General features: G+C 52.4%; 2 protein-coding genes across 4 annotated transcripts in view; both read right to left on the minus strand.

Annotated features, from left to right (window-relative positions):
- The window catches only part of Timp2 (tissue inhibitor of metalloproteinase 2), a 54351-nt gene extending 29865 nt beyond the window's left edge, over nucleotides 1-24486 (minus strand). The window contains exon 1 of the mRNA NM_011594.3: nucleotides 24036-24486. Coding sequence (NP_035724.2) covers nucleotides 24036-24165 — 130 coding nt within the window. The 5' untranslated portion in view covers nucleotides 24166-24486. The remainder of the gene's footprint in view (nucleotides 1-24035) is intronic.
- Cep295nl (CEP295 N-terminal like) lies at nucleotides 1435-11617 on the minus strand. Of its 3 annotated transcripts, none has more exons than XM_011249166.3 (3): nucleotides 11556-11617; nucleotides 10652-10744; nucleotides 1435-3093 (listed from the first exon to the last, which is right to left on the minus strand). In XM_011249166.3, exon 3 carries the CDS (start codon nucleotides 3089-3091, stop codon nucleotides 1490-1492), a length of 1602 nt encoding a protein of 533 aa, XP_011247468.1. In that variant the 5' UTR covers nucleotides 3092-3093; nucleotides 10652-10744; nucleotides 11556-11617; the 3' UTR covers nucleotides 1435-1489. The 3 variants fall into 3 exon arrangements, with proteins under 3 accessions (XP_011247468.1, NP_067415.2, XP_006533922.1); NM_021440.2 differs by having other exon boundaries at nucleotides 10652-10748; nucleotides 11388-11609; XM_006533859.4 differs by lacking the exons at nucleotides 10652-10744; nucleotides 11556-11617 and adding an exon at nucleotides 9397-10639.
- Nucleotides 24487-25695: the final 1209 nt, after the last annotated feature.

Here is a 25695-nt window from a genome sequence, read left to right on the forward strand (position 1 = left end):
GGGGTGGCAAACGGAGCCCTCCCACCTACGCCCCAGCTGCACGCTTTCGTTGCAGCTTCCAAAAGTGTTTTTTAAACAAGAGCTGGCGCCAAAGCTGGGGTTAGAATGAAGCACTTCTCGGCGCCAGGCCTCCCAATCCAAAGGCACTGGCTGCGTAGCGCTCTTCTTCACAAAGAGGCACAGACACGCTGGGGTCCTGGGAGGAGAGCTCCAAAAGCCCCGCCAAGGTATCATGCCAAGGTATCATGCCAAGGTGAACGCATCTCCATGCATTCTACATTCATGGCTGGGGGTCAGGAGCAAGGCTGAGAGACCACAGCAGGGAAGTGGCACTTCAATCCCCAGGAAAACCAGCCATGACCCACCATGCTCAGTAGAAGTGCATGTGCTGAAGGGTTCAACAGGTGCGTGTCCCAGGAAGCAGGGGGTTGAGATAAAATCGATACATGTCAGAGAATCTCCCCTAGGTCATTTGGCTTAATAGTCCTCCATTACGTGGTCTACAAAACACATATGACAAATAAAGATGGCTGTTGTATAGACTGATATTACTAATGCGTTATGAACCAATGCGATCCATCAAGCTATCTAGAAGTCAATGAGAAGAAGGTGGGAGGGGGAGGGGAGGAGTGAGAGAAAGCTCAGAAACTAAGGAGGAGCCAGCAGCTACTGCCTAAGTCAGTCAGGTCCCCACTGTATTTGGCCCCACCCACCCCACTGCTAACCCCAACTGCTATTGTAGTGTTGGGGGTTGAACCTAGGGCCTCACGCATCCTCAACGTAGTTTATGGAGCATTCTACACTCCTCTAAGCCACAGCCCAGCCCTTCCACAGCTTCTTTGGGGCTGCAAAAGTCAAGCTGAGCAGTGGTCAGATGCTAGCTGGCAAAAGGAGGGCAGTCACTCTCTGGGCTCTGCAGAGAAAGTCTGTTGAGCCCCATCTTCCCAGGTGGCTGCTGGTTCAAGAAAAAAGCTAACGAGACATCCAGGTCTCCCCTCTGTCGACACCACCCCACAATCAGCACTGGCCTCAGATAGGTCACCCAGCTGGGCTGGGCTTGCCTGTCCCCCACCCATAAGGTTCTAAGAGTGCATATATTGTAAGCACTGTTGTCTCTTTTTCTTCCCCGTCTCCTAAAGGAGGGAGATTTTAGCTAATGGCTCTGACATTGTCTCAGCCAGAGTCCAAGCAACCAATGATGTATCTTTTGAAACTGTGCCCGTCTAACCCCAAATGCCCCAGGAAGCCCAGTGTTTGGCTAAACCATCTGAAGAATCTATTTCACCTGGGGTTTCCATGAGTCCCCACAGCCTATAAAACCAGTCTGTCTGTAGAACACCGGCTAGACTCACTCTCTGGACCCCATGGGGATCCTGCTTCTGCAGGAAGGCATTTGCTGGGATGGGAAACAAAGAGACTTAAGAGACACACAGGCACGGTGCAGGCAAAGCAGCCATCAGGGATGTATTTATCATGGGTGGGTCTGCTTTTAAAATGATTTTTGAAACTCTTGCAAGCGTTTCCTGGCTTTTTCCAAAAACTCCTGGTGTAACTTGTTTTGCTCTAAGATCTGCTGCTGGAGGTCACGAATCATCTGGTTCTGTTTGTCCTCATCGAGAAGGCCGTTGTCCAGGGACAGGTTGTTTCGGTCAGGGGGCAGGGCACAGATCCCAGTGGAATTAGATTTGAGGAGAGCCAAGCGCATCCGTCTACGCGCCCGGCGTTCTTCCTCCAGCTCAGCCTTGTAGTGGATCTCCAAGCTCATGTTGGGGTGTTCTGTCAGCTCCAAAAGTGCCTTTTGCCTTCTCTGCTCCAACTCTGCCTTCTGCTTTTGCCTCAAAGCCATCCAGCTTGCTACAGAGTCTGCCTGTTTCTGCAGGTAAGGCTTGAGGCTTTCGTCCTCCAACAAAGGTGACTTGGGCGGCTCCTGTCCTGACTCTGGGCTTAGTGAGAGTAAGTCATCTTGTTCTCTAGATGTCCCTGCCTTGACAGGCACTAGGCTTTCACTCTTTAACGGGTACTTTGCTATCTGCTGGTATCTGGGGTACTCTGAGTCACTCAGTATCTGTTTCAGATTGACTTTGGACCACATCTCAGTGGTCTCCACCTCGGTTGGGCTCCCAGACTCCTCGGCGGTTTCTACCTCCTCCGTCCTCTCCTCTCTCGGGGTGCCAAAGGTCTCACTCCGAATCTCTGAGTAGCTCTGCTGCTCATCTGGATTCTGGTCTGCCTTGAGCCTCTGTTCCAGGTGCAAATTCAAATGTTTCTTCAGCTTCCTATTCATGTTAAACAATTCTTCAAAGGTAGATTCGATTTCTTTGTGCCACAGATTCTTGTTGTACTTGCTTGGGGGCTCCTGGGCTGCAGCCTCTTGTTTGCAGGTGGGGCCGTGGAGCAAGGGCTGAGTTAGGGCTGTTGTTTTGCCCTGTAGACTCTGGTCCCTGAGGTTGTGAGTCCCCTTTGCCGAGGGCCGCCTCCCCTCCCGGAAGAATTCCTTCTGCACGTCCTCCATGCAGTCAGTGTCTCCATCAAAGAATGGGTTGAGCTTTGCCACACCTACCCTTCTGGTCACCCGAGGGCCCTGGTAGCCATCGTGGTCCTTACTTGAAGACACCCGTCTCCTTTTACCCTTCTCACCGGAGGCTGGGCCCCGGGCTTTGGCAGAACTGCGTCTCTCTGAGCATGGTGCCTTTTTCCGGGACTTGGGGTGCTGCCTGGGGTGCTCCTCCCTGCGGCCCCGCTCCTCTCTGAAAGCTGCTCGGTTTCTCTCTTTAGCCCTTGTGTGTTTTGCTGTTCTTCTCTGGTTCTGTTCATGCACGCTGGGATCGTTTCCCATGCTCCGCTCGGCTGCCTCGTCCAACAGGTGGGATAAGTAGAGGCGTTCAGCCTGTCGGACCTGCTGCAGCCGGGCCTCCTGCCACTCTGCCTTTAACTCCTCAGCCAGGCGTTGCAGCTGCCGTGCTTTCCACTGCTGCAGAGTGGTACTGTCCTCCTCTTGGGCTGGCATCTCTAACGGCTTCTGCCTCAAAACTAAGGCTTCATCTTCGGAAGAAGGGCTCAGCTGAGCTGCTCGCTCCGTGTCTCTCTGCATTTCTGTGAGTTTTGCAGACACACTTGTAAGCAAAGGTGGCTGTAGCCAGAGGCAGAAGTTGCAGAAACAACAAGAGAATCACAGCAAACCTACAAGGCCTGGAGGGCACAGGCCACTCCAGACAGCTGGAAGAAGAGTGTGCAAGGCCCTGGAGACAAGTGCACATGGGTGTACAGGATACACTCGAAACACCATCACCAGATCTCTCCCCAACCTCTGCCCACTAGCACCCACTCTCTGACTCTCTGTCCTGAACACCTCGGATGTTGTGGGCATGCATGTGGGAGTTTGCATGGGTGGGTTTGCATGGGGGTATGCATGTTTCACAGAGTATGGCTGCAGAGGGCATCTGGTAATGTCTGGAGATGATTTTTGTCATCACAATAGGATGGAAGAGGTGCTACCCATCTGCAGATGGGAACAAGCCAGAGACATCACTAAACATCCTGAAATGCACAGGGTAGCCCCAGGACAAAGGACAATAGCGGGGTAGAGGCTGAGAACCCTTCACCGGAAGGCAAGGTTAGGACTCAGGTGTCAGGGGAGGTTGCAGAAAGGAGCATCTGAAAACAAACCGGTGGTGGGCGAGGGAAAGGTGGGAAGAGCAACAATGTAGCCATCGCTGGCAGGGTGTGTGTATGTGGGACGGGGGAGGTGTGTGTATGAATTTGTGCTCATACATCTGTGTTACACACCTGTATGCACAAGAGCAGGGGTGTGCATGAAGGCGTGCGTGTGTACACAGATGCTTGCTACTTGAATGGAGTAAAAACCAGAGGGGGGGCAGACACCCATGCGTCTGTGTGCACATCTAGGAGGACAGGGGTGTGTGGGAAAGCACATGATTGCTCCGTGGATCTAATACAAACCAGACAGAGAGAAGGAGACATGCACGTTACATCACAATGCTCTCGGCTTGGCACTGTGAGGTCGTCAGGGGACTGCTGTGTGTCCCCGTGGCACCAGAAGGGCCCATGCTTTGCCAGACTTTCCAAGAGAAGCTGTGCTTCTCAAGGGGACAGCGTCACATGATCACATTGGTCATATGAAGAGCCCCCAACCGCTCTTTCTTTCAGTCCCTACAGGAGCAGGTTGACCCGCTTAAGCCAATGTCAATCACAGCCATCAGAAAGCAGCTCTGCATGTCCATTACTGATGATGTTAAATGTTACATACAGTTCAGGCTCCTCTGTCCACTAGGCAGCTGTCGTGCAGGTTTCCCTTTTGGAGATGGGGATCTCCCTATACAACACAGGTTGGCTTGGAACTTGTAATCTTCCTGTCTCAACCCTCCAAGTGCTAAGCTTATAAGAATGCACACCACACACAGCTGCTGAGCCTATAGACATGCACACCACACACTGCTGCTGAGCCTATAGACATGCACACCACACACAGCTGCTGAGCCTATAGGCATGCACACCACACATAGCTGCTAAGCCTATAGGCATGCATACCACACACTGCTGAGCCTATAGGCATGCACACCACACACACAGCTGCTGAGCCTATAGACAGGCACACCACACACTGCTGCTGAGCCTATAGACAGGCACACCACACACTGCTGCTGAGCCTATAGGCATGAATACCACACACACAGCTGCTGAGCCTATAGGCATGCACACCATACACACAGCTGCTGAGCCTATAGGCATGCACACCACACACACAGCTGCTGAGCCTATAGACATGCACATCACACACTGCTGCTGAACCTATAGGCATGCACACCACACACACAGCTGCTGAGCCTATAGGCATGCATACCACACACAGCTGCTGAGCCTATAGGCATGCACACCACACACACAGCTGCTGAGCCTATAGACATGCACATCACACACTGCTGCTGAACCTATAGGCATGCACACCACACACACAGCTGCTGAGCCTATAGGCATGCACACCACACACTGCTGCTGAGCCTATAGGCACGCATACCACACACACCACAGATCACTTTTGTCTAGCTGTTCTGGGAGGTGATGCCCTGTTACCACCTGAGGTTCACAGCTGGGGAAGCTGAAGCAGGGAGTCAGGGGACAATGGAACCAGATCACATCCTAGAAAGAGGTCTCTGACTAGGCAGACCGCAGGGTCTTTGACCAGTCACAACCAGTCACACTACACTGACACAGACAAGTATGTCCTTGTAATAGCTCCTTGCTCCCGACCAGGCAACCAGAAGCGTGTTATTAGAAACAACAGCTGATGTGACACCGGCCAGCATGCCAACCACAATGGTAGCCGAAAGGACAAAAACGAGAGGAAGATGGAGCCCTCAACTCAGGGACTGAGATTTTCTTTCAAAGTATAGAAAAGAATCATCTTTTCTTTTCTTAGATTTTTTTTTAACAAATGGTCTTGATACAGGAGGATGCCTACACTCAAGGAAGAACCTCCCAGACTCTACCTCATATCGTACACAAAAATCAACTCACGGTGAAACCCATATAGACCTAAGGTCAGGTCTAAAATTATAAACCTTTAGAAAACAAATGTGTGTGTGTGTGTGTGTGTGTGTGTGTATACGTATACGTATACATACATATAAACATTCGTGGCCCTGGCTTAGGCAAAGATTTCTTAGACATAACAGGAAAAACCAAGCAGCTAAAGCAGAGATTGACAGGTGGCTGGCATCAGAAGCTAAGTCTGTGCACATCTGCAAACACCGAGGTTTTCAGCCCACAGACCCAGGAAGAGACTCCAGTCCATACTATTTGAACAGCTCCATGAGAAGACAACCTAACAGCATGCCTGGCTAAAGGTACAACCGGAGGCCAGCAGGATGGCTGAGCAGGTAAAAGACCTGCTACACAAGCTTGTCATCCCGAGTTCAAGCCCCAGAGTCCTGTGTAGGAGAACCAACAGCTGGAAGTTGCCCTTTCACCTCTACACATGTTCTGGCATCCACTCATACAGGCATCTACACACAGGCATCCGCTCGCTCAGGTGCACACAAAAAAAACAACATAATATTGTTTAAAAGATACAAATAGAACTGTCAAGATAGGGGGCTGGTGAGATAGCTCAGTGGGTAAGAGCACCCGACTGCTCTTCCGAAGGTCCAGAGTTCAAATCCCAGCAACCACATGGTGGCTCACAACCATCCGTAACAAGATCTGACTCCCTCTTCTGGTGTGTCTGAAGACAGCTACAGTGTACTTACACATAATAATAAAATAAATCTTTAAAAAAAAAAAAAAAAAAAAGAACTGTCAAGATAGCTTCCCACTGCTTTTCCAGAGGACCTGGATTCAGTTGCCAGCACTCATGTAGGGTGGCTCACAATCGTCTGTAACTTAGTTCCAAGGGATATGACACCTCTGGCCTCCATGGGCACCACACTCATGTGCACATACCACCATCGTGTCCCCAAACTCATCCCCTGTACCTCACTCCCCCTCCTCATCTCACAATCCCATCCCCACCATCCCACCACACCCCTACCCTCACCCCACCCCAACTACCACCACAACATAATTAAAAATAAGTCTTTTTGTTTTAAAGGAAAAGATACAAAGATACAGATAGAGACTTCACCAAGAAGACAGATGCATAGCTGAGAAAGCACATGAAAAGCCACAGTCACCACAGAAAGGCAGGCTGAAGCTGCAGTGTGACTGTCTCACGCCCTCCACAATCAGGAGGAGCTAGGGAAACTGGAACCTACATCCTGTGGTGGGCGTTTAAAATGGGGCAAGGCACTTCGTCAACAGTCTGGCAGTTTCTCTAACAGTAGGCCGTAGACTGAGTGGCCTGGAATTACCACATCTAAGTCTGTAGCCAGGAGAAATGGAAGCTCAGAGAGAGAGAGAGAGAGAGAGAGAGAGAGAGAGGGAGAGGGAGAGAGAGAGAGAGAGAGAGAGAGAGAGAGAGAGAGAGAGAGAGACCCAGTGAGTCAGAACCCAGAGCAGCTGGGTGTGAACGTGTGTCTCACACCGAACCCTGAGCTTTACCCACACGGGGAATAGCCATGGCGGTGTCACCATGGGTGGGGAGAGTCTGTGTTGCTGTGACTATCTCTCTGATGGCACCAGTCCCACCTAAGGTGTAAAGTCTATTTCTGAGCCTAGAGCCAGTGACTCCCATCCTTTCTCACAGGTGACAATCACTGAGAACTGCCCTGTCTCTGCCACCCAGAAGCAGTCTCCATCTCAGTCAGTGACCCTCACCCTCATGGAGAAATCTTTGGGAGAATAGCAGCCATTTCTGTAGTTCAGGAATCCATGTCCCCGTGACAATTGCCTTTTCGCTCTTTTCTGTGCCCTTCCCTCAACTTTCTTGTGACCAGAGGATAGGGTTCCACTTGGAACTCAAGGAGGGTCCTTGCTGAGCCTGAGATTGCTAAGGAGAGGCACCTACTCAACTGATGTCCTCATCAGCAAGTCCCAAAAGTCATGCACAGCCACCCGTAGCAAATACCTGAGCCAAATGGGGTCAGCACTAGGTTGCACATGAGACCCTGAGGTCCCCCCACCTCCAAGGTGATCCCAATGCCTTTGAGCATTTGGGTAGAAGAAAAAGTCAGTGCCTGCCCCAGAGAAACCAGGAACCAAAGTAATATAATCAGAAGCTACGTGAGGAGCCAGAAAAAAGGCTCACACCAGCCAGGCTGAGTCCCAAAAGCATTTGGGGTCCTGCAGCTGACCTGTGTAAGTTCTGTCTCTCATGCAGGAGAGCCATCCTGGTACCCATGCCCCGTGGATGCCCAGGGTCTGCTTTCTGCACATCCGCAAGGACAGCCACACAGCTAAATAGCGGCACCAGGCCCTCTACTTGCTGCTTTTGTTGTAACCATGTGCCACACCCTCCTACCACCAGGTACACAGTGGCCACAGGGACAAACCCACCATTGTAGTTGACCACTGATATGACTCGAACATTCACCAAATAATGAATACAGCAGATGCTCCCTACCACTTTCCCCAGACACAGGTGAACAATATCAAGTACTACTACCTCCAGGGACTTGGAAGCACGTGTTCTTTTATGGATGCTTAGCCAAGTCAGGGGATACTTGTGAAGACAAGACCAAGTGGAGCTAGCTGGGTGGACTCAGCATCCGCAACCACAAAGCCAGGCTGCAGTGCCTCTCAGTCTACCTGCACAGTTAGCTCTCTCTCCCTCCGGCAACAGCAGCTGAGCCCCTAGGATTTCTTATAAGCCCTCCTGTCTTCCATGCACCCACCTCTATGCCTGCACCCTCCCCCCACTACGGTACACCGAGACAACCTAGAGTGGCCCCCTTGTCCTTACAAACAAGTCTCCAAATATCACCCACAGGCAACAGCAGCACACCCTTGAACCTCTAGCAAGTTCCAGGGCTCTGCCCTACAGAGATTCCCAGCCCAGCCTGTGGGGCAGCTGCAGGGTCTGGTCCACTCTGTGCTGCCAGCTCCACGTCCAGAGCCCGTTGCTGCCCAGCGCCTTAACTGTGGTGCCTGTGTGGATTCTTCATGAGGGTCCTCCACTCCCCTCCCTGGGACACCCACAATAGGAGATCTTCTACAGCCTATATACTCAGGACTCAGACACTAACATCCAGAGATACTTACAGATTAGTGGCATCAACTAGAGACAGCATTTCTATACAGCTCAGCCTTACAGTCTCATGCATGCAGCCTGACACTGCTATAACTCCTGAGAGGGCCTGGCACAGAGCATACACAGTTCGCCCGTTACACAACACTGCTCTGGGTTTTCTTTAGTTCTTTGGTACAACATAGGGCATCCTCAAGGGTTCTTAAGATATACAGGACAGGTTCCTCTTAAACTAAGTGACACATTAATCTAATGTGGACTTAGTAAGTCAGCTTTGTATAGCCGGCTGCAACCTCCCTGCTAGCTAGAACTGTCCCCTTCCTCTGATAGCAACCTGTCCCTCTAGCTGCTGTGGCCTGGCATCATACAAATAAACAGCTAGCAATGAAATCTGTCAGAAAAGCAAACAGGAGTACAGGAGTCAGCGGGCCTGGCCCATGTCAGGGACCCAAGCTTTTGACTCCAAGTTCGCTCATCCTAAAACACAACACCCATAGGGCACTGGTGACCCACAAGACAGACAGAAAATCAGCTGCAAGTCTCCAGCTTGGGCGGCTCTTGTGTGGTTTCTGTTGATATTGGGTCTCACTGTAGGCTAGCCTACGACTTGCGATCCTCCTCCTTCGGCCTCGTCAGTGCTAGGATTACAGGCCTTGTGCCACCAGTCCCGGATCACAAAGATTTTCTTTCAACAGCTTGTATCCCCGGTCAAACCTGACAGGACAGAATGCAAAAGGAAGACAAGCAAATCTCACCCATTCCATCAGTCAGAGTATGGGGGCTTGGGAGACCCAAGCACTGTTTGTGGCTGGGAGCCACACGGCCACTCAGAGCCCCAGGGTGATTTCTGTCCACAGTCTGAGAAGAATCTAATCCTCTGCTGGACAGCCCAGACATCCCGGGCTCAGACATAAAGAGAGGCATTTCGGTGATGTGGCTGCTGGGCCCTCAGTCTCCACAGACTGTCTCCACAGTCAGGGTGTCTCAGCAGCATATGATATGGCCTCTGTCACTGAGAACAGCACCTGGCTTGAAGGGAGCTCAGGCCAATGTTGAAGGTAAAGACAACATTAAGGTCCAGGAAGCTGATGGGCAGACTGGGGTCTGTGATGTCAAAGGGATGAGAAGTGTCTGTGACAAGGTCACGGGATAATCATTTTCAAGGCACAATGAGGGGCTGAGCAAGTGGCTCAGTCAGCAAAGCTCTTACTGTGTGAGCAAGAGGACCTGAGTGCAGATCTCCCATGCAAAATACTTGAGCTCAGCAGCTCATGCCCGTGACCCCACTATAGGGGAGGCAGAGACTGGGGGAGCCCTAGTGCTCACTGGCCAGGCAGGGTATCCAAGTTGGTGAGCTCCAGGTTCAGTGAGAGATCCTGTCTCGATATATACGGAAGCAAGGAAGACACCTGATGTGGGCCTCTGGTGTCACAAAGCCCAACCAACAAATCGAAAGTGTGACAGCCAAGCCCAGTAGCACATGCCTTTAGTCCCAGCACTCAGGAGGCAGAGGCAGCGAGAGTTTTGAGTTCGAGGCCAGCCTGGTCTACAGAGTGAGTTCTAGGACAGCCAGGGCTACACAAAGAAACCCTTTTGGGGGCGGGGCAAGGCGGGGCGGGGCGCAGGGGAGCACATTTAAGTGTTGAAATGGCTAGGAATATACCAGATAATAAGAAATGTATAGATGCTTGAGTAACAACAGCCAGACTAAATGTCAGCAGAGCAAGGGAGAGTCGGACATGCAAAGAGTTTCTTCCCAGATGGTTCTGAGAAAGGAGAGAAGAGGCCAGGAATGCTAGCAAGATCTCAGGACAATGACAAAAGGCAGAAACCTCTGCAGGGCTGGAGGATCTGGGAGGAGGGCAGGTGGTACACTGTGCGCCCAGAGAGAGGTGGTGATCAATGCTATCTCAGCCCCTCATCTGTGAAGTGAGTGACAGCAGTTTCTCCCATCGCTGTGAGGACCACCCAGATGCTCGGCCAGTTATGTGGGGAGAGGGTGGTACTTACGGTATGCGTCTCCAGATGACTGAGCCAGGCCAATGAGGACACATTACAGGGAGGCAAAGGCTGGCCGGGTGAAAGGAGGCACTTTCTATGGAGCTGTCTTAAAATCATTGGGTAGGCAATGAGACACCCATCACTGGAGGCATCCAAGCCAAGCCCAGGTGAAATAAACATCAGAGATGTTTCTAACCCCATTTCTCTATACTCTACGACACAGTACGCGGCCTCATGGCCCGTTTCTGGCCCCTCCTCCCTCAGCTAAGTTCCAGAGAAAGGTCATTCCTAAAGGCGCTGGGCTGCGTTTTTGTTTTTTGTTTTTTTTGAAGTGGTGTCAGAATCTCTCCTGGGGAAGGCGTGGCAAAGTATGTCTTAGCCAAGCTCACAGCCCCTTTCTCACCCAGATTCTGGGGGTGGGGCTACACGCGGACATCTGACCATTCCCCCATGCTCTACCAGGAGAGCAGGGCAGCCAGTTGAGGGGGTGAGGAACAAGCTCAGATCCCCGCAGACAGACCTTGTGGTAAGCTGCCCTCTGACCTCAGGGTTCAGGCATCCACCAATCAAGAGGGGCACTTGTGGCTGATGCAGGTGGGGCCTTACTAAATATAGGGGTGGTGTTCACCACCTTTCCAAGTCCCTAGCCAGCTCAGGGGCACCCAGCTGCCATTCTTAATGTCATGACACCTCCCACTCCTCAGAGCATCTTGTCTTCCCACCCCCAGCCCCCCGCTGTCAGCACCTATTCTTGCTGGTAAGACGGACTTTTAAATCTGCATCAGGTCACGTGGCCTGGTCACACGTTCTCCCCCAACAGCCGGCACAAAAGACCCCCCCTCCCAGCGGAGAAGGGGCAGACACCGCAATCTTGTCCTAAGGTGGTCCAAGTGGGGTTTCAGGGGTCACTGACCCAGGTTAGGTGGAATTACCACTCCCCACCTCTGCCAGCAGCCCTGTCTGCCCTGTCTGGTTAACCAAGGGAGGCTGTTGCCATGGGAACAGCAGAGCTGTGGTGCTGTGACATCACCTCAGGGGTGAGGTCAGATACAGAGACAGGCCAGCCAGAGGACAAGTTTCCAGGTGAGAAAAGCAATCAGAGATTTGTCTCAAGTGGCAGGGACTGTGAGCTTTTTGAAAGCAGTCTGTTTGAAGAGGTGTTGATGAGCAATGTAGAAAGCCTCAGTTCACAGCCACAGCCTGGAGGAGTGCTCCCTCCCCTCAGACTGGCAGCATCACGACCTCCTCAGGCTGTGCTCTCCCACCCCAGCTGTCAGAACATTAAGAGGACAAACATACGTAAAGATCTCAAGGACAGGCGCTTCCCATCCCTCTTCGTGCAGAGACAGCAGCTGGCTGGACTCGGGCAGAGGGTATGGGCTACTTCCCAACAGCTCTGAGAAGCTGACTGAGGCAGGAGAAGAAAGAATCCTAGCTCCGGCTCCTCGTTCATTCTTAAACCTCCTTAGACCTCAAAGCTAGACATCCTTGACTGTGCTGGAGCATCCTCTAAAAGTAAGACCACTGAGGGTTTACTTTGGGGAAGGTGGCTTCGTAAAGAGTCAAGCTTAAAGTTCCTCCTATCGAGGAAAAGTAAAGGGCAGGGCAGGCCGAGCTGTGGAGAACGCAAGATGAGAGGAGCTGAACCTGGAACCAAAGGCTGTGGCCGGATGGAATGAGCCCCTGGAAAAGCCACTGCCCACTGACTTGGACCAGCATATGCGTTATCCCCACACGAGGAACTTTCTCCACGAAAGCCGCCTCTGTTTTTCCGGTCCCCTTTCTCACACTCTTGTGATGGTTTATTTTCTGTGTCAACTTGACTGAACCGGGGAATACTCAGCTGGTTAATGAACTAAGGGACACCCAGCGAGCTGGTAAATGTGGAGGTGTTTCTGCATGGGATTAACTTTGAATCATACTGCTTGGGCTACGGGTGTCCAAGCTTGGGGATCCAGACGATGTCGGGTGTGAATGAATATCTGTTGTCTCCAGCCATCTGGGCTCCTCCTGGTCCCTTGTCCTTTGCTCTCTAGAGACTATCCACCCCCACTCACAGATGAAATCACACCACTGCTTTCTGGTCTGCAGATACCAGTGTGGGCTCTTTCAAACTGTGGGAGCCCCATTCCCACTCCAAAGCCCGGGCCTTCTCTCTGTTGATTCTGTTTCTCTGGAGAACTCACAAACAGAGCCCTGGGGTTGATCTTTCTGTCTCTTTCATCTTCTTCTTCCTGGTCTTACATCAAACCTTCAGCAAGAGAAAAGTCCCTGGAGAGAGGCTTCTAGAATATGCTGGCACTTTTGCCAGGTGGCTCTTTCAGCCTGCCCCAGCAGGCTCAGTGCTCTCGGTTTCCATGATTGTTCTCACTGGGTCTGTTCTGGAATGAAGGTGATGCTGCCACCCCTGGCCCTGGCCTTCTTGGCTCTCCTGACACCTCCCTTGCTGTTCCCAGAGACCCCAAGCTCTATATTAATCCAACCAGCAAGCTGGAGAGGTGCTGGCTCAGTCTGAGAAAGTGCTTGCTGAGTTGGCATGAGGACCTAAGTTTGACCTTCAGCATCAAACTGGGGTGGGTTGGGGGTTTGGAGGCTCATGCTTGCAATCCCTGGGCTGAGACGGTTCAGACAAGAAGTGAATCTCATGGGAGTCACTGGACAGCCAACCCTGCCTAACCAATGAGCCCCCGGGTCTTACACACACACACACACACACACACACACAGAGAGAGAGAGAGAGAGAGAGAGAGAGAGAGACAGAGAGAGAGACAGAGAGAGAGACAGAGAGACAGAGAGAGACAGAGACAGAGAAGCTAGGAATAGTGGCAAGCTCTTGTAATCCCCACATTGGGTAGAGGGAGACTGGGGATTCCCCAGGGGACTCAATGGCCATCTAGACTAGCCTAGTGAGAGACACTGTCTCAAAAAAACAAGGTGTAGGACTCCTAGGGCATGGTACTATAGATTAATTGCTGGCACGTTAATATACATATGCACGTTGGCACACACATGTGCACTCATGCAAACACACATATAGAAAGTCATCCGCATTGTCACACTAGGTATCATAGTATGTGCCTGTAATCCCAGCACTTAGGAGATGAAGGCTGGAGAATCAAGGCCAGCCTGAGCTACATGAGATCCTGTCTCCAACAACAACAAAGCAAAACAAACAAACAAACAACCTAAATATCCACTCTGCTAGATGACACAGGCCTCGCTGGCTGAGACCAACCAAGTCTAGATGGTACTAGGCTGGTTATTAGACAATCCTAGCAAGTACAAACTTAAAAAATACATGTATAGCTCATGTCTATTTTAGAAAAAATGAAAAAAAAAGGATGCACTTGCAAACAAGAGTTCCCTCATATGCCCTCATTTTTACAGTTTAATTTGGAAATACCCAAGCCGGTGGGGGGGGGACGGCAGGGGGGGGATGTTCAGTGCTGGAGTGCTACAGTGTAGGAGGTCCTGAGCTCATCCCAGCAGCACGGGAGTGAACAAATGATCGCATAAGCTGCAGACACCTGACAGCATGCACTTATGACCTCAGACACTGTCTGCAGCTGCGTCTAACCTCCTCCCAAAGTAAAACAAGACTGAATAAACGTGTGACCAAATGCTTACTGTTATCTGTTACCAATTCTCTCAGAAAAAAAAAATTCCTGGATACAGGCTTATTTTTATAATCCTGATTGCTTCTGTCTGCATGCCCACGGGAGACTCCAGAAGGCGTATGTTGAGACACACACAACATCTTTGTCACCAAGCCTCCACAGGGACACCCAGCCTCCTGTCCAAAGGAACAAGCACCGTCCAAAACCAGGAAGCCTGCTCCTGTTTGAGTCTCCAGGGACTCCTGACACTACCACTGTACTGGTGACCTTGGGCGAGTCACAGACCTCACCTTCTCGATCTGTCTCCCAAGGGAGGAGTAGAGAGAAGATGAGCTGGGCTCACATGTCCCTGAAGAAAAGGGTCCCCCTTTCCATCCACAGCATCACAATATAATGGGCTGGGACCAGGGATGGGGACGGGTTGATATTCTCTTCTGGCACCCTGGACCTTTGTCCCTGTAGTTCCTGGGCATAGGTCACAGGTTTTCCAGGAGCTTAGATGTCTAGAAGGAGACAGTGGGACTGTCACCTGTGCAGCTTCTCAAGGACATCTTATCCTGGGATGAGAACTTCACTCATCACCAGCTTCTCTACTATACTACAGAGTCTGTCAGACAGGCACCGGCCTGTTGCTAGAGAAGAGGAAACAGCTGGAAAAGCACAGAGTAGGGTCTCAGTCAGCCCAGGAGGCTCTGAAAGCGAGGCTCCTCTCCAGACAGCTCTCCCCCTCCCTTGGCTAAGAGCCAGTTGGCCAGTGTCCTAACCAGGTCTCTGTCATAAGCAGAGCGCCTGGCAAAGGCTGAGGCTGCCACAGCAAGCTCTGCTGTGTCTCCAGAAAGTGTCTGAACTCCAACAGGGTGCCAGGAAAGCCAGAGTCACCCGCAACCACAGGTTGGAAAGGGACAAAATGTCCAAACCGCATGCTGACCCCGAAGACACACCGGCAAGACCTCTGGGCTCGATATCCACAGGGAAATCTGCACAAAGAACCATGCTCTGACCATGAAGCACCTGGCTCTCCTCTAGGAGCCCAGGGCAGTTTGGAGGGGACTGACTGTAGCTTCAGCGTGGAGAATGGTCCCACAGGAATCCTTCCACAAGTCATCCTGCTTGCTTCTAGAAATCACAGAGCAGGTAACCAGATGAAAGCTACCATACCAAACACAAACCAGAAACCTACAGCTGTGCCCCAAGGCCAGGGACAGGGAAGACTTCTACAAGGGAAGGAATGTTGAGGGTCATGCCTTGAGGGTCTAGTCTGCCATATTCATTCATCCCCCACTGTTGTATCATGATATAGCCACAGACAATGCCCAATCTCAATAAAACTTTATTTACAATGGGCCATCTGTCCAGCAATGAGAGTAATTTTGCTAACCATGGAAAGAGGCCAAGAAAATATCGGGATGCCAGCTTCCTTCTGTGGGGGAAAGTCAGACAATGAGATGGCACACATGTCCTGGTGCAGCGTGCCCGGCATACACAGGAAAGGACCGGTTCCTCTGGGAAAAGAGACAACCTGAGTCTGCCCAGGAAGCCTCAGATGAGGTCATCTGTGCTCTGGGTGCTGTGAACTAGACAGGTCATTTTGGAAGGGGTCTTGTGATCCACTAAAAAACACTAAGTCACATGCTTTAAACATGATGTGTAAGACTGTGTACACATGTGCGTGTGAGTGCAGTGCCTGCAGAGGCCAGAAGAGGACATAGGATCCCCTGGAGCTAGAGTTACAGACAGTTGTGAGTCACCTGACGTGAATACTGCGAATAAAACTGAGATCCTCTGGAGGAGCAGTAGGTGCTCTTAACTCCTGAGCCATCTCTCCAGCTCCCATGAATCAAGCATTCTATGGGGTGATCTATACGGTGCATGAATCATGCCTGAATAATGAATAATACTGACAAGCAGAGCCCTTGTCAGAGAAAAAATACAATAGTCCCAAGGCAATGCCTAGAACCCGACCCATGGTGGAAGGAGGAGGGACATGTCTCTTGAAAGTTGTCTTCTGAATGTAGTGCATGTACATGCATGCACACACACACATTTAAGAACAAAAGCCGGGAGACTGTCAGCAAATTTACCACGACAGTGGCTGCCTCTGAAATTTAGGATAGGAACCGGCTGCCCACATGTCTGATGGGGTCCCACCCTCATGTTTGGTGGTGGCTGTTGAGGGCTGGGCTTATTCAAGGCTTTCCCTGAGGCTCTGCTGTATGGAGAAGGAATATAATTCCAAGTCTAAAACCAGGATTATGCCTGGCAGAGTCAGTAAGGGCCTGTGGCCAGGACCTTGGAGGAGTTGCGCTTCAGATCCTAAGAACCCAATTCTTCCTACCCTGAGACTGGATTTATCAGTTCCAAGGCTGCCCTGTGCTTGTCTCTGACATCCTGTGTTCCCCTTGTCCAACACTGTTTGATTAGCTGTGTCTCATTGCATGATAGCTTTCCGCTGACTCTGTCCCATTCTAAGATGCTGTACTTCATAATAAATCTGCTTGGCAAAGGACATAGCTTGTGCAAGACCTCTGGACACCACCTTGCTCTGTTTATCTTCTCCTCTCCTGCTTTCCCACTTAGAATGCTATCACTAAAGAATAACCTGCTGGTCCAGACTAGGTGGCAGAACTCTTGGGCTTCTTGACCTGGGTCTCCACTCCATACGATTACTAAAATGGACGCTTGAGTGTGTGCATGTCAACCCGTGTACTGGACAAGAATTAAGAGCGCCCATGCTCAACTCCCAGGCTGCACCTGGGCTTGTGGGACTAACCTGCTCTGACCTGTTTCTGGATCGTCAATCTGGCCTACAGCAAACAACGGTTTACGTTTCACGGTCAGAACGGACTCCACGGTAGGAACTGAATTCACATTCGCTCCTCTGCCGACAGGCAGGCAGGCAGGCAGGCAGGCAAGTCTCGCAGACACACCTGCCACCCAGTACTGCGTCCCTCCTTCAGGGTGCCACGCTTCACTCCTGGAACCTCAGCCTGATTCCCAGGGACCACTCCAAGTCAATGTGGGTACAAACTGGCCCCAATCAAGAAACATTCCTCTTGCTTAAAGACCTCTTCCTACCCACAGGGCCACGAGTGCCCCCCCCACCCCAATCAGTCTGGGCCTTGAGGTGTTTTTTGCTGTTTTTAATTTTTTTATTATTATTATTAGTGTGTGTGTGACTGCACGTGGTACACATGTGGAGGTCAGAGGTTATCTTTGCAGTCAGTTTACTCCTGCTGTCATATGGATCCTGGGGCTTGAACTCAGGTTGCCAGGTTGGTGTGGCAAGGGACTTTATCACAGAGCCGTTTTGCCAGCCCTGGGCCTTAGACTTTATCATATGTAAAAGGCAGGAGCCAAAGAAAAAGAAGTTGCCGAGCAGGAGGAAGTGAGGGTGTGGCTACACCAGCACCTGCAGCTTCAAGGCAGCTGCCATAATTGCTGCTGCTACCTCCCAGGACCCTGCCTGACACCTGGTCCCCCATGGAGGCAGAAGACATCAAATCTCTCTCTCCTTTGCTCCCCCTACTATGTGATACCTACACTTCAGCCCTCAATAATGTTGGCTGAGGGTTAATGGGGCCTGAGAGGCAAGTCTAACTCAGTGTCGGGCACAAAAGAAGCTGATGGCCTGGCTGCTGCCACCAGTAGGTTCTGCTCCTGAGCCTCTGGCCTCTGTCCTTCCTCCTTCACCCTCAGTCTAAGAGGGGCATGAGCGAGTTACTTTCTCCACTTTACAGATGGGACTGGAGGCAGGGACTCAAGGTCACTGTGCTGGTCTCTGGCCATCACTCTGGGCAGAACCAGTCTCTGGCCACACTTTGCTGTAAATGCAGGCGCCCCGCCCTTACTGGCTCCTCCCCCATTTCCTGTTCTCTCCCCAGCCCCCTTCCCCCTACATTTTCCACAGTTTGCTAAAGAGCTGACTGGGCACTTCCTCACCCAGGCCCACAGCCCAACAGAACTCACAAAGCCCTGTCCCGTCTAACCAGCTGGCCAGGCTAGGACACACCTGCCTGCCTACTCTAGTGTGGGGGTGTTTATTTGTAAGGCCCCACTGTCCTTAGTTAGCCCTAACTCAGGTGTTGGCGCTGCCCCATGGTCACTAGATTGTCTCCAGAGGGCTACTGCCTCTGAATTGCTCCCACAAGCCTCCTCAGGTCTCACTGACCGCACCCCAGGCTCTGAGGCTCTACTCAGCTAAGCCTCAACCACACTGGCTTCTTGCCCCCTTAATCACCCCAGCCTTTCTGTCCCTGTCTCCAGGTCCCTTGACCTCCAGGGTTATTGGACCTGATAAACTCCACAGAACGGGATCGCCCAGGGTTCTACTATAATCTCTCCAACCAACAGATCCCTGTCAGAGCCGCATATGAGATCACCCAGGAGCTATAGCCCATCCTTCACATCCCTCAAGGCAGGTGCTGGGCCTGACTCATTCTTTTCAAATTCCCCAGAGCACCTGTCGGAGAACTTGTGTACAGTCAGCAATCCAAATGCAACTATTCAATTGTGCATGCTTAGAAGAATAAATCACAAGAGAAGCAGGTGTCTAAGCGCCACATTGGGCCCACAGGCAGCTAAGCCACATAGCCACCTCAGGCCACACAGTCATGCCAAGCCCTCCACACCCAGGAGTATCACGAAGCTCTGATCACTATGCACAAGAGCAGTTGCAGCTGCCTGAGGATGGGTTTCCTCCCTAAGATACATGCTGAACCCCATTTTATAAAAGCTACCCCTCAATTTGCAAGGCAGAGTACTCTCTTGATCTGCCTGGTCAAGGACTCCAAAGCTTTAACATGCTCATGGGACCCAGCCCCATAAGGGAGCAATTCATTGTGTGTGAGTCCCCAGGCTATCCCTCTCCATTCCTGCACATGGGAACAATGGCAGAGACGCATCAGGCTGGGACCACAGGCTGCATGGATTCCAGCCACCTTAGACTTGCGATGGAGGGGCATTCAGCTGAGTGGGTTCCAAGAGGTTTAGGACTACAGTTGCTGGCTCTACACCACAGACTCTCCTCACATGCTAAGCATCTTGGCCACACTTGGTCTAGAAGTTTACCTTATTCCTTAGCCTTTGACCTTCTCTCGTCCCTGCATCTTCAATATTTCATCTGCTGGATTCCCCTCTGCCACACCTGGGGACACTCATAGACTCTACTCCACTGTTCTTATGCAGATCTAGCAAACAAACCAAGACCTAGGCCTAGCATTCTCAACAACTAAGTAGCCATTAAACATTGTATCATTGTCTTATGCAGATCCAGCAACAAACCAAGACCCTGGCCTAGCACTCTCATCAACTAAGTAGCCATTAAACATCTTATCAGCACACCATCTCTGACCTCTACTGTTGCCATGTTGTAGAACAGCTACAGGATGGCCTAGAATGCTTTAAAAATCCCAATGATCTCAAGGCTCCAGATGTCCATGATTCCGGCCACCTATCTACAGTCTGAGTGTTACCAGGGGCTTGCTCTAGGTCCACTGTGGGATGGAATGCACCATGTGACCTTGTGACTGACCAGAGGGATGATGCTTGACCCCAATCTACATCAGCACTTGAGCTCTCTTCCTTGGCCACTGGGCACCTGCAGTGCTCCTCCTGCTCTCTCTCTCTCTCTCTCTCTCTCTCTCTCTCTCTCTCTCCAAAACGTCCAGTCCACCAATGATGCTCACTCTGGACGTCATCAAGGTGCACTTAGCAATGTCTGTGGCATTTTTTCTCAGCTTGTGTCCTCTACACTGCTTATCCTTACACATTTTACTTCCACCCTCTGGAGAAATACCATCCTAGCCTTGGGACGTTTGGTCCCAGGCTTGTGTGTGTGCACGCCAGTAGCATGTGTGCATACATAAGAGGCAGAGGGAGCATCAAGTACAAGTGTTTGAGCCCAGCTCTCAGGGTGGAGGGTGAGGTGGAGGGGTGAGGTGGGGGCTCCTGCCTGACCCCCCCTCCATTGCCTGAACCTTCCTCCTTCCCTTTGTTTCTTTGCTGTTTTTTCTCATCCCTCAAGGTTCTTTGGGACTGGAACACGTCTCTCAAGCGTGCTCCAATGCAAGTAGCTTACCCTACCCACAGCCTTAGGCATTGGCCATCATGCTCAAAGCCAGGTGAAGGTCCAGCTGAAGGTGGGGTGAAAGAAGACTACCCAGACCAGTGCCCCAGGGAGCTCCCCCAAGAAACTGACCATTCCACCAGGAGATTAGAGGCCTGAGCAGGTCCTGGGATGGCACTGGACTCAGCATGTGGTGTGGGATAGTCCACACCTCCCTGATTTATTGGTACTTCATTCCTCCTTAGCTCCATCCAACCCTGGGAGCTGTTCAACCCTGGGAAGGTGGAGTTCCAGAGCCTCCCCAAGAGAACACATCCCTCGGAACCCTAGCCAAAGGGTTCACGCAGCGCCCTCCTCCATGGCCAGTGGAATCTTTACCTTTGTAAACTGCAAATCCATTCCTAGTTGCTACATGCTTACCCCTAAATTTTTGGCATTTGTCACTTAGGTTAATCATTTGCATGAGCTGCACAGTCTGCCTTTCTTACACCTCCAGTGGCAATCTGCTGACGATTGGCCAGGGTTCACGTGTGCCTCCTAACCCTAAACACCCATCTTTAAACCCACCTCTCCTGTGCCCTGCCCTGGTTGTGAGTCTCCCCTCCCTAGGGGCTCATTTCTCCCTTACAGTCCTGTAAGGCAGAGCCAGCTACTCTGGACTTGTCCATTGCAATAGACAAGCCCAGGATGACAACTCCATGCCTGAGGACCAGGCAGAGCCTGTACCTGGTGCCGGAGCTTTCCTCAGAGAGCCACTGTCCACCAAAGCCCTGCCAAGCTCCCAGGGCCTGGTGGTGCCTTGCTTTGCTTTTTACACTAGACAAAGACAGACTCATTACTGAGTGTGAGCTGCATGCCTTCTGGAGTGGCCACTGATACCTCTCTGGTCTCCATTACCACATACGCAAAGTCAAACAGGACCCATAGAAAGCCAGTATGTCCTCTCCCTGATCACCCTGGGACCTAGTAGTACCTGGCCCTTTGGGTCTTGACTGTGGCTTCAGGTCTCACTTCCTGGGTAGAAGGGGTGGGGTTTTGTTTGTTTGTTTGTTTTTTTCCTCTCGCTACTGAATACCCCGATGCCAGAGAGCAATCAAAGCAGCCATGGTATGCCAAGTAGCTTAACGGATTTGGTCACTCCAGCTTTCCCATGTAGTGCTGTCTGAGGCTTGCAGTAGGCGGTGAAAGACTCCATTAGGTGAGAGAATCAGACCAGCAGCATGCCCGAGCAGTGCCAGGACACAGACACATGTTTGCATCTGTCCTGACCTGAGTGGGCCAGGCCTTCTCTCATCCCGTCTAGCGAAGGGTCACATTCTCTTTGCCCACTACAGCTCCAGATCTGCATTGGCAGAGAGATCTCCCTCAGGAATCCACTCCTGGGCGGATGCTGCGCCAGGCAATAAAGCTGCATCCTGGCTGCAGCCACAGGGAAAGCCAACCTTTATTACACACTGATGGGTACTCTTTCCAGGCTCCCTGGTCATGGTTCCGGGTACACAAAACCTGAGGGGCCTTGAAAAAACTACAGCAGCCAAAGTCTGGCCTGGGCCTTCGTGTCCACCTGGGAACACCAGAGAGAGCAATGGGCATTTCTGATCCTGGCCACACCAGAGTGCCCTGCTGAGCGAGTCACAAATCTGTACCTCATCCACGAGAACAGAACCTGGGGAGGCCTCCGGTGACATGGCGGGTTCTCTGCTTTTCCCTACCCTGAGGTGTCAGCTCCCTTTTTTTGGTCCAAGCTGGTCAATCCTGGGAAGGGTGAGTGAGGCTGAGGCAGAACACCGTGGCTATGCTGAGTTCAGCGGTACCCCTTCCACAAATTAACGACCAGCCAGGACCTACGAATACAATACCCTATTTGGAAATCTCTGCTGATGTCATCAAGTCAAAATGGGTCAAACTGGGCCAGACTCCAAAAAGAAGCCAGCCCTGCCAGCATCTGGATTTCTGAATTCTGAACCCCAGGAACCATGAGACGGTCAGTCCATTGCTTTGGGGCACTCACTTGTGAACATCTGTCATAGCAGCCACAGGGGACGCTCTGCTATGGGATAGGGCCTCTGTGCTGGGATGAGTTCGAAGTCTTGGCTTCATAGTGACCTGGCCCAAGGCTTTGGACACCAATACTGGGAAAGCTAGGCAAAAGAGATCAGTGTACAAGCAGAAAAGGGCCTCCAGGCATTGACAAGAGCCTCAGACCTCTGATCCAGACCAGACCAGTATAGTTCCCAGCCTGGCACGGCCTTGGCTGGGCAAAGACAGCAGAGTCTTTCTAAGCACCCCCCTCCAACCTGCAGCTAGCAGTGTGGGTATCCCAAGCCAGCTCTTTCGCACCCTGTGGACCAGGCTCCCAAGGCCCGCATGCTGCTTTTCTCTAAATTCTTCACAACTTGCTAGGTAGACATGTGGTCTTGTGCCCTTGCACTCCCAAATGTGCCTGCACTCCCAAAGGATGCCCCTGGAGGGGAAACAGTAAGGATTTCCTCATTGGAGGGGGTCACTTCCTCAATCCCATATTTTGCTGACCACCACAGAGATAAACTGCAAAAAGGATCTCATCTCCCCCACCCCCTTCAGACTGCGTTTGCAAACTTCTCCACAGGCATGCACTATGTCCGATGCCCAAGAGGGCTGAGTGAGGTAGCTCCACAGATAGGATACGGCTAAAACGCTCCAAAGAGCTAAGCAGGGTGGGACAAGGAGCCACGAAAAGGGTACCAAGAGGACACTTCTGACACCCGGAGAAACAGAGGAACTGTGGCTTCTGTCTGTGTGGAAGAGGGGACACAGGATACTCAGAAGAGATGTAAAAGGCAAACCACGGGGACAGCCACGGGCTGGGAGCCACAGTCTCACCTGCTGAGTGCCTGAGTAGCGCAGGAGAGGCCTTCAGGGACTCAACTCCAAGTGGAGCCTTCCACTTCTGCCAGCTTTTCCAGGACCACATAACTATATATGCTCCCCCTACCTAGCTCGATTGTACCCACCCTTTGGGTTAAGGAGTCCTAAGGGTAACATATATGCCAGGCAATCTAAGCAGCCACACAATTCCTTGACCCCCATAGGTCACCAAGTCGTCGTATCCCCCACTCACCCCCATTCGTGTGTGTGGACATTCTGAATAATATAATAATAAAAAGTCAACAGCAGCAAATAGTCAGGCTCCTGGATCCTGCCTGGCCCTGTCGGTGGGGCCTTCTAGGGAACACGCAGCGGGGAAGTAGACTCTAGCAGCCTTCCTCTGTCCCTCTGAGCTCATGGGATCTGCGTAGGGGGCTTCCATTCTGCCCTGCTAAGCAAAAACTCCCAAATGGCTGCAGAGAAGCCCTCCTCACCCAGCCAGCACCTCACCTGTGGAAGTTTCTTCCCGGGGTTCCCAGTCCTTTAGCCATCGCACCCTCCCCCCGCGTGTCCCCCACTCCCCCACCCCCAGCGCTGGCATCCCAGGGAGGCGGCCTGCCAACACCCAAGCGTTCCCTGGCTCCCTTTCCTGGGGCCGGAGCTGCTGCGGAATTTCGGAGGAATTTTGAGGTCGCCAAGCATCTTCCAGCTCAGAGGGGAAAAGAAAAGAGAGGAACGGTGGAGGGGGTTACGGGGGAGGGAGAAAGTGAGCTTGGGGCGTTCAGTTGCAGGATGGCAAAGGGAGAGCCCCAACCGGCTGTAGGGCAGAGAGGTGGGCCGCGCGAACCCGGGTACAGCCGCTTACCTACGTCTGCATTGCAAAACGCCTGTTGCGGGTGCACCGGGGAGCAGCTGCAGGCGTCGGCCGGGCGCAGCAGCGTGGCTAGCAGCAGGAGGCCGAGCGCCAGCCGGAGGCTGCGGGCCGCGGCGCCCATGGCGGGCGCGCTGGGGGCCTGGGTCCGGCTGCTGGGGCGCGGACTGGGGCGCCGGGCACGCCCCTCCTCACCTGGCCCGCTCCCCCGCGCAAACTTTCTGTCCTCTTTGTCAAGGGGCGCAGCGGCGAGGGGACGGCGCAGGGCAGTGCACCCGGCGGAGAAGAAAGAGGCTGGGGGGCGGCGAGCGAGCGCAGCCCGGCTCGGCTCCTCCGCTGCCTTCTATGGCTGTGTTTGCTGCGGGCTCGGGCCGAGCCGCCGTTTTATTGCGCTCCGAGGATCCTCTGCTCCTCCTCTCGGTGGCTGGCGGCCAGTGCAGGCCGGGCGCTCCCAGCAGCCCTCCTCCCGCGCCGCGCCGCCCAGCCCTCCCCAGAACCCCGGCTTTTGTTGTGCCCAGCCTGGCACAGGCTGCGGGCTTCCCGCACCACCTGGCACGCTGCGCTGTAGGGCCATGCGCGCTGCGTACCTGACTGCGCGCTGGATTGGCACTCACACACGAAAACGGCCAGCTGTGCGACTCGTTAAGGCTGATGGGCCCCCGACTCTGGGTGGAACTCAGGCCTTGTCCCTGAAAGGCCACCAGGCTGCCCCCTCATCCCCATCCCCATGACCGCCGGCCCAACTTTTTCCTCAGGCCTGGCCCCAAGGTCTTCCTCACTTCTCTTTCCATGGGATAAATTCCAAGCACCCTCTGGGGCCAGTGTCACTCCCCATGGCCCCCTCCCATGGGGGAGGGTGGAGTGCTTGGAGACCTTAGAATTCCCAGCGCCTTTGGCTAGTTGCTAAAGAGAGGCTGGGGTGTAGTTATGGTGGACAAAAGAGAGTAAAACGGGCCAGATTTTGGAAGAGCAGAAGGAGCAAGGAGTGGGCCCAGAGGCCAGTAAGCATTCCAGAGCCGCCTTTGCTCAGCGTGCTCACTCTTTGCCCATAGACTTAGGCCAAAGGACTTCTGTGTTCTTGGAAAGACCAAAGAGCTGAAAGGATATAAGAGGTACTGCGGCGATGGACGGCCAGTCCACACTTGCTGGCTTGCACAGGGGATATCACCCTTATCCTCAGATGTTGGTCAGCAAGATAGACAAAAATTGGGGGAAATGACACAAAGAGAAATGACAGCCGGGCACAGTGACACACACCTGTCATGGCAATACTCTGGGGGTTGAGAAGGAGAACTGGCATGAGTCTGAGGTAGCCTTGGGCTGTACTGAATTTCAGGGTAGCCTAGACTACATAAGGCTACACTGTATTGACCCTCAGAGAGAGGGAGAGGGAGGGGGAAGAGGAGGGAGAGCAAGAGTGAGGAGGAGGAGGAAGAGGAGGAAGGAGAAGAGGAAGAAGAAGAAAACAGGAACAAAAGGAGGCTGAGCAGTGGCTCCTCACTTGAGAGTGCTTGCCGTTCCTGGAGAGGACTGGTGTTGGATTCCCAGCATCCAGGCTGAGTGGCTCACGGCCCCTGTAACTTCAGCTTCAACAGTACTGATGCTTCTGGCCTCCAAGGGCACCTGAACTCAAGTGCACGAGTGTGTGTGTGTG

The sequence above is a fragment of the Mus musculus genome, chromosome 11 (genome assembly GCF_000001635.26).
Source record: "Mus musculus strain C57BL/6J chromosome 11, GRCm38.p6 C57BL/6J".
In the NCBI taxonomy this organism is placed as follows: Eukaryota; Metazoa; Chordata; class Mammalia; order Rodentia; family Muridae; genus Mus; species Mus musculus.

What these genes read in the sequence shown, in the direction of transcription:
- Cep295nl (XM_006533859.4), bottom strand. Translation starts at nt 9,565, where the DNA reads ATGCCTCTCTTTATGTCTGAGCCCGGGATGTCTGGGCTGTCCAGCAGA. An exon ending in TACTCTGACTGATGGAATGG is followed by an intron (nt 3,094 to 9,396) that starts GTGAGATTTGCT and finishes CAAAACTCACAG; the next exon opens with AAATGCAGAGAGACACGGAG.